The sequence below is a fragment of the Sinocyclocheilus anshuiensis genome, unplaced genomic scaffold (assembly GCF_001515605.1).
Source record: "Sinocyclocheilus anshuiensis isolate Anshui unplaced genomic scaffold, SAMN03320099.WGS_v1.1 scaffold860, whole genome shotgun sequence".
NCBI classification, from domain to species: Eukaryota; Metazoa; Chordata; class Actinopteri; order Cypriniformes; family Cyprinidae; genus Sinocyclocheilus; species Sinocyclocheilus anshuiensis.
In genome coordinates this window covers 171,466-179,862 of record NW_015548288.1, presented here as the reverse complement: position 1 = coordinate 179,862, position 8,397 = coordinate 171,466, and the positions used below count along the sequence as shown (strand labels likewise).

At 37.5% G+C, this 8,397-nt stretch overlaps 1 protein-coding gene across 2 annotated transcripts in view; it reads left to right on the top strand.

Moving 5' to 3' along the window:
• Positions 1-8,397, top strand: part of LOC107655915 (ectodysplasin-A-like) — a 62,412-nt gene that overhangs the window by 52,158 nt on the left and 1,857 nt on the right. For both annotated transcript variants that reach the window (XM_016443539.1, XM_016443538.1), the window contains exons 2-6: positions 222-285; positions 6,819-6,854; positions 7,008-7,193; positions 7,737-7,771; positions 7,959-8,010. In XM_016443539.1, the coding sequence (XP_016299025.1) occupies positions 222-285; positions 6,819-6,854; positions 7,008-7,193; positions 7,737-7,771; positions 7,959-8,010 (373 nt within the window). The remainder of the gene's footprint in view (positions 1-221; positions 286-6,818; positions 6,855-7,007; positions 7,194-7,736; positions 7,772-7,958; positions 8,011-8,397) is intronic.

Here is an 8,397-nt window from a genome sequence, read left to right as displayed (position 1 = left end):
GTGTGTGTGTGTGTGTGTGTGTGTGTGTGTGTGTGTGTGTGTGTGGTTTTAGTTTGCATGGTGACATTTATTTTATGAAGAAGTGGATTAGTTTCATTGATCATGTCTTGGCTCAAACTCAAGCTGGAGTTGAAATGTAAAATGCTTTGAAACAGCACCATGAATTAATTTTATTCTTCTGCACTGTACATTAAAAAAAACTTATTCCTTCATCTTCACAGAGCAGATGGAGGGATGAACACACACGAGAGCTGGAGAGAGTCATTCATCGTACCAAACGTTCAGGTAAATAAAAATTATCTTTTGTGTGTGTTGGTATTCATGAAATTTAGAGCTTATATTAAGACTCTGTGTGCGTGCGTGCGTGCGTGTGTGTGTATGTGTGTATACGTGAGTATGAAGTCTGTGAGATTGCCAGCGATTTCTCTTTCATGTGGTTTAGAGTTCAGAACGAGATGCATTTCCTTCATTTGATCATGCTACCTCTCACTCTCTCTCCCCCTCTCATTCATTCCTTCCATCTTACTCATTATTGGGGTATGCTGTGCGCACCAGTAGTTTATACATGAAATCCCTCTCCTTTTTCCATTCTAGTAGCTTCTAACAAACTGATATTGCATCTCTCTCACTCTTTTTCATTGGTGAACTCTAGCTTTGGTTACCTACTCCTCTTTCCATAGCCGTGATTGGCTCCAGTTGGCAGCAGTTTGATTGGCAGGTGGTTTTGGCTTTGATTATGGCTGTGCAGTCACTGGCTCTGATCGGGAGTTCTACTGTTTCAGCTTTTGCACCTGTGTGCATCATGTGCCAAAATAAATACCGATACAACACAGATAATTTGCACACATACTACACACACATGCCATCTCAAACGATGCTGAAGCAGATGTCTGGAGAGCAAGGTTACTGATGATGATACATATACAGTAGATGATATAGTGCGGTTTAAAGTTAACATATGAGATGTACAGTACTTATTTAAATGTGTCTGTGGATCAGTAAGGAATTATATGATATCCTTAAAGGGTTACTCCACCCCAAAATATTTTGAATGAAAACCTGGAGGCTTGTGACTGTCCCATTGACTGCCATGTAAATAACACTGTCAAGGCCCAGAAAAGTATGAAAGACATCGTCAAAATAGTCCATCTGCCATCAGTGGTTCAATCTGAATTTCATAAAGCGACGAGAATACTTTTTGTACGCAAAGAAAACAAAAATAACAACTTTATTCAACAATTCGTCTCCTCCGTGTCACCGTAGCACCATTTTGGAGAGTATCCACTGAACGCAAACTGCGTATACTGTTCTACTTGTCTGTGTCAGCCGCACCACACGGACTATTTTGACGATGTTTTTCATACTTTTCTGGGCCTTGACAGTGTAATTTACTTGACAGTCAATCGGACAGTCACAAGCCTCCCAGTTTTCATCCAAAATATCTTAAACTGTGTTCCGAAGACGAACGAAGCTTTTATGGGTTTGGAACGACATGGGGGTAAGTGATTAATGGCAAAATTTTCATTGTGGAGTAACCCTTTAAGGCTTTATAATTGCACATTGGAGGAATGACATAAAAGGTTGTACTTTAAATATTAAGACATTGCTTTCTTTGGTCCAATTTAGTCGTATTCTACTTCATCAACTTTCAACCTGAATATATAGTAGGGCTGTGCAAAAAGTCGAATGCGATTTTCATGCGCATCTTGTCAGTAAAGCCGCTCCTGGGATTAGTAGTAAATCTCCAGCACTTGCGTTCAGTCTCTCGCCCCCTCGTTCATTCCTTCCATCTTACTCATTACTGGGCTATGCTGTGCGCACCAGTAGTTTATATGTGAAATCCCTCTCCTTTATCCATTCTGGTAGCTTCTAACAAACTGATATTGCTCCTCTCTTGCTCTCTTGCTTTCTCATTGGTTGCCTCTAGCTTGGGTTACCTACTCCTCTTTCCACCGCCGTGATTGGCTCCAGTTGGCAGCGGTTTGATTGGCAGGTGGTTTGGCTTTGATTATGGCTGTGCAGTCACTGGCTCTGATCGGGAGTTCTACTGTTTCAGCTTTTGCACCTGTGTGCATCATGTGCCAAAATAAATACCGATACAACACAGATAATTTGCACACATACTACACACACATGCCATCTCAAACGATGCTGAAGCAGATGTCTGGAGAGCAAGGTTACTGATGATGATACATATACAGTAGATGATATAGTGCGGTTTAAAGTTAACATATGAGATGTACAGTACTTATTTAAATGTGTCTGTGGATCAGTAAGGAATTATATGATATCCTTAAAGGGTTACTCCACCCCAAAATATTTTGAATGAAAACCTGGAGGCTTGTGACTGTCCCATTGACTGCCATGTAAATAACACTGTCAAGGCCCAGAAAAGTATGAAAGACATCGTCAAAATAGTCCATCTGCCATCAGTGGTTCAATCTGAATTTTATGAAGTGACGAGAATACTTTTTGTACGCAAAGAAAACAAAAATAACAACTTTATTCAACAATCTCCGTGTTCCGTGTCACCGTAGCACCATTTTGGAGAGTATCCACTGAACGCAAACTGCGTATACTGTGTCTGTGTCACCGCACCACACGGATATGTTGTTTTCGTTCAAATCAAAGCACAAACAATGTTCCGAAGACGAACGAAGCTTTTATGGGTTTGGAACGACATGGGGGTAAGTGATTAATGGCAAAATTTTCATTGTGGAGTAACCCTTTAAGGCTTTATAATTGCACATTGGAGGAATGACATAAAAGGTTGTACTTTAAATATTAAGACATTGCTTTCTTTGGTCCAATTTAGTCGTATTCTACTTCATCAACTTTCAACCTGAATATATAGTAGGGCTGTGCAAAAAGTCGAATGCGATTTTCATGCGCATCTTGTCAGTAAAGCCGCTCCTGGGATTAGTAGTAAATCTCCAGCACTTGCGTTCAGATGGAGCGGCATTTACTACACAGAACCGTAGTTCACTGACAATTAGGCAACAACATGACTAATAAACACACGACTACGACAATATATGGTTTATCTGAGTTCTTATTATTATAATTTTTATTATAATAAAGTATATAATAATGCTGTGCTAATCGACATAGCCTTTATCACTGCTTAGAATACTATGAAATAAGTTGTGTGCTTTATTCTGTGTAAGAAGCCACATCATGTCACAGAAGGATTTATTTCAAACACTCGACTGACGTTATCAATTGAGTTTGGAGTAAAAACATGTTATTAAATGTGGTACTTTCACGTGCTTTCAGATGGAACAGCATTTACTACACAGAGCCATAGTTCACTGACAAGCTACGCAAACAGCTTTCATATTTGCAGAACGATTTCTTTGATTTCATAATCGTGCGATTAAATCGTCTGCGATTTTGAACGCAATTTTGTGTAGCTTGTCAGTGAACTACGGCTCTGTGTAGTAAAAGCTTTACTGATGAGATGCGCATGAAAATCGCATTTGGTTTTTTGCACAGCCCTAATATATAGTAAGAAGTAGAAGATAAAAATATTTTATTGTATAAGTAGTACTAGTAAATTATTAGTGTTATTACTATTATTATTATTATTATTATTATTAGCCAACTTAAAAGATATGGATTTTGGTGAAGGACGTCAAAACTACTGAGTGTTTTCACTGAAATCTCACCTTTTTCTGAGATTAATGAGAATATGAGGTCTACAGAAAATAGAGAAGTCCTGAGAGCAGTTTGTAATGTTTTACCCCAATAAATTGTCATGAACCGTCCCATTTCAGCACTAGACAGTTGTGCAATATTATATTGTGGTAATGTGACCGCGTGTGAACGGTCAAATGCACTTCTTTTTTTAAAAATGCCCATCTTGGCAAATTATCAATTTAAACACAAAAGGAAATTATTGTGGTTCAACTGGTATTGAGAATAACAAACTTTACCCTTGCTGTAAGCGCATCTTTTTAAGTCATGTAAGCACATTTACATTAGTAAAATGATTTATTAAGTAGTGAATGAGACCCAGTGTTTCTCAGATTATTGTTGTGTCTGTGTGTGCGAGTCTTGTGCACTAAATTGTACATTAATTTCTCTTACACGCACTAGTAGAGTGGCACACTCAGGTGTGCTGCAGATGCACTTGGATGGAAACAATGTCTGTAATATGCTGAGGTGTAAATCTCTGTATATTTGACAGCAGTGTATGGATGTTAATAAATCCCTAACATACTGTTATGTAGACATGTAGGATATTGCATACAGCTCAATGTGTGTGTTTGAAACTATAGACCTCACTCATCACTGTGAGCTCATTTTAACAGGGTCCACACACATAAGTCAAATTGTAGTTGATTTTTATAGCTTAGTTGTACTTCTGTTCCATGAAATGTTGACAACAGATTTTAATTGATTAGATCTGAGTATAAAATCCAAGCATCAGCCTGTGTTAGGTGAGTATTATTGCAAGTTATTCCATCTAGTGTCAATTTAATTGCATGATTTAATAAGGAAGCCATTTTTAATGTCTTCTTGTGATCAAAAGTCATACTGTCATCTTCCCAATTCTCAGATTCATGGGTCAAAGCACTTGCACATGGACATACACAAACTCGCTCACTTTGTGGCCTCCTAAACATGAACTTTGTGAATGTACAGCTGGTGTTCGGTGTGTTTGTTTGTGCAGCTGCATGTTTGGTGTGAAATATGGTTCCAATATTGTCTGTCTTTGATGCTAATTTGTTCCATTCATTAAAGACTTTTACCACTCTTTCTTTTTTCTCCCATTTAAAACAAACACAGACATATCCAATGTCATGTAACCCTCCCTCAAAATTCTTTTGACGAACATGCATGTACACAAACGTGTGTGTGCGCGCACATGCAGACCAATTTTTATATTTGTTTTATTTATATTTAAACATTTAAAAACACTTATGCTTGTCATATAATTATTTTAGTTGCTTTTGTAAAATATCTCAGTTGCATCTACATTCATGTGTAAAACTGGAGTCAAAAGTTTCAAATACAATATAAATGGTACCTTTTCCTGATGCTTCTCTTGATGTAAGCTCTCTGAGGCTCACAGTCACCACCAGAGGGAGGTCATTAACTCTGTTGATAAATGGTTTGACAATTTCACAAAACCTGAGATTAATAAAACTAATATTTTCCTTATGTTTAGCAAACATTTTGTAAATCAGGTGAGTGGATTTGCAAAAGCTGCTGGAACAGTTTGCAAAAAGTTTGTTTAAATAAGTAAATGTGTAAGGGGGTTATAAAACAAACATAACGTGTGGTAATAATTTTCTGATTAAGAGATTTTTTTGGAATAGAAATAAAGACTACATAAAGGTTTTAGAAAACAAACCAAGGCTTTGTGAAGTGAGCTGGATGATTTGTGCATACTGAGAACAGAATTCACTGAAAATGTTGTGTTTGCATGTTTATTTTATTTTCATCTTTATTTTGAAAACCCGCAACTTAAATACACAGGTAATAAAATAAAATGATTGAAATATTAAACATTCGATGTGTGAAGCCCCTGACAGTTCCAATTAATGCATTTTTATGGGCCATTGTGTCAGTACTGTGTTGTTAGTGCAGGAACACAAAGTCAGTCTGGCTACAGTTTCCACTTCAATAATCACTAGAAAATTTATACAAACATCTGTTTTAAAATAAATTGTATGCTTTAACCGAATTAATTCTTTAACCATTTTATCTATCTGCTTTCTATGGCCAGTAAAATCACTGTTAATTGCACCCTGCAATTGCGGCTGTTTAAACTGGATTGCGGGTGGTATGGGAATAAGATGCAGGGTTCGGGCTGAAATAAACAACTACTTGGTGAGTTCATCCCTGATTGTTTTATAAAAAAAAAAGACAGGGACATCTGCAGGAAGGTACTGAAGGCAGGTCAAGTTCTTTGCACGCTTATTATGTGTGTCAGGTTTGGTTTTTGTTGTGCTTGCTTGATTTTATGTATGTGCATGTTGCCCCCCTTTCTGTTGTTTTTCATATAATGAGAAAAAAAGGAAGATTAAAAGAAAAGATTAAAGGCAGCAAGTTGTTTCTCTTCACTTTTGATATTCTGTGTTTTGAGAAAAAGAAATATCGCGTGCGAAGCCCACCAGACAACAGAATGAAAGCAGCAGTCATTTACAAACGAGTTGAAGTAGTTTTATTGCAAAAAAAGACCCCCGAATACTAGCCAACGCAAACACAAGAGTGACCTCAGACCTTAGGAACACATATCTGTCTCCTGAGATATCGTAAAACGATATCTTGTAAGAGTGTCTTTGTGTGTGTGTGTGTGTGTGTGTGTGTGTGTGTGTTTAGACTAGATTTTATACTATAAAACTTGTTTATTACGGATGTGTTGGATTTGTTACACATTCACACACACACACACACACACACACACACGCAAAGACACTCTTACAAGATATCGTTTTACACTTGTGTCTACATTTGTTGCTTCAGTATTATAGTTTGTTGTACAGTGAGAAGTGTGTGTGTGTGTGTGTGTGTGTGTGTGTGTGTGTGTGTGTGTGTGTCTGTGTCTGTGTCTGTGTGTGTGTTAATTGTAGACACCAGCAGAAGCAATTGTCCTTCAAATTACATTTGGGGTTTGTTTTTCTGTGGTCATGTGAGTGTCATTATTGATTTAGCTACTTTGAAACAAATAAACAGTCCGATTAAATCAATCTCTTTTCTGGAAGAAACAAGCAGCAGCCCAGGAGGAACTTTTTTGCATTTGTGATTGTGAATGTAAAATGATACATTTCTAACTGATTATCTTTTCCTGCTGCTTATACCTCTTCCAGAAACTAATGGAAAAAAGAGAGGAGAGAGGAAAAAAGGTAATTTCATCATTTTCACTCTGTTATTAAAAAAATGTGGCAGTTTTGAGGGGGTTTGTTTTGTTTCTCACCAGTTGTTTCTAGTGCTTTAATGTTTTAGTTTATAGACTGACATTGCATTCCTCGCTGTTTGTTTGTTTTTTATTTCTTTAGGCAAGAAAGGACCCCCTGGCGCTCCTGGACCTCCAGGACCACCTGGTCCACAAGGTCCACCTGGAATACCAGGGATCCCGGGTATCCCAGGCAGTAACGCGATGGGTCCCTCTGGCCCACCCGGACCTCCTGGACCCGCAGGGCCACCGGGACCACAAGGTCCACCTGGACCACAGGGACCTTCAGGTTAAGACCGTCACAGCAAGCTGCAAGTTTAAAGTCACCATGAAATCAAAATGGACAATTCTTGTTTATGGAATGCCATTTTTTAATTTGTGTGACCTCATAATCTTTAATCAAAATTTAATCAAAACTTCCCCTTTGCAACAACATCTCTTCTCTGACAATAAACTCTTCCCTTCAGCAAACTGTCACTCACACAAGATCGCAGCAATAGCAAACGACAATGATCCAATCAATTCCCAGTGGACAAAATCAGGTCCCGTCTTAATAGGGAAGAAAAAACCTGATTTCCATATTATGCCAATATTAAAGGCCTGCTTACATCAAGAGCGATGCAACAGAGCAACACAACACAACTGCAAAATCAACTGAAATGTTGCTTCATTGCTGTGCAGGTTTTTGCAATCCATAGGAATTCATTGTTTAAATTGAAAGGCTTGTTGCTGCAAAGATGTGAGGCAAACATTCACTGCTGGTGTGAATAGATCATAAGCAACTAATAATAGACCGAAAGCAACAAATTTCTTTCCCCCTGTGTGTCAACAGGTGGTGCAGATAAAGTCAAACACAGAGAGACACAGGTATGCACCATCTCCTGATCTCCACTGCCACACTGCTCATCTCTCCATGTTATATTCTCTCAGTAAAAAAGAGGATGTTTGATGTGTAGATCAGACACAGTTTTAACATGCTAATGAGTCTGTGCATCAAGAGTATGTAGAAAATTCGTTTTTAGAATTTGTGAATTTAAACATGATGTTTCTGTAGCCAGCTGTGGTGCATCTTCAAGGTCAGGAAACCACTATCCAGGTGAAAGAAGGTAAGAGTTAAATAATGATCCCCCACATACACACAACTACATACATGTGCTTCATAATGCTTATTGATATTGTGTGTTGGAATGACTTTAATTTGTTAAAGGTTGTAAGAAGGGCTCAAATATAAGGATGGCCCGCAGACTATTGTAAATGTTCTTTACAATACACTCCATTCAAAAATATGGAGTCAGTAAGAAATTAAGACTTTGATTTAACAAGGACACATTAAAGTATAAAGACATTTTAAAGTAAAGACATTTATGTTACAAAATATTTTTATTTAAAATAAATGCTGCTATTTTGCATCACATGAATAAATGACATTTTGAATTGAAAATAAATTAAAAATTTTAAATTGTAGTAATATTTCCAATTGTTTAGAGTGTGTG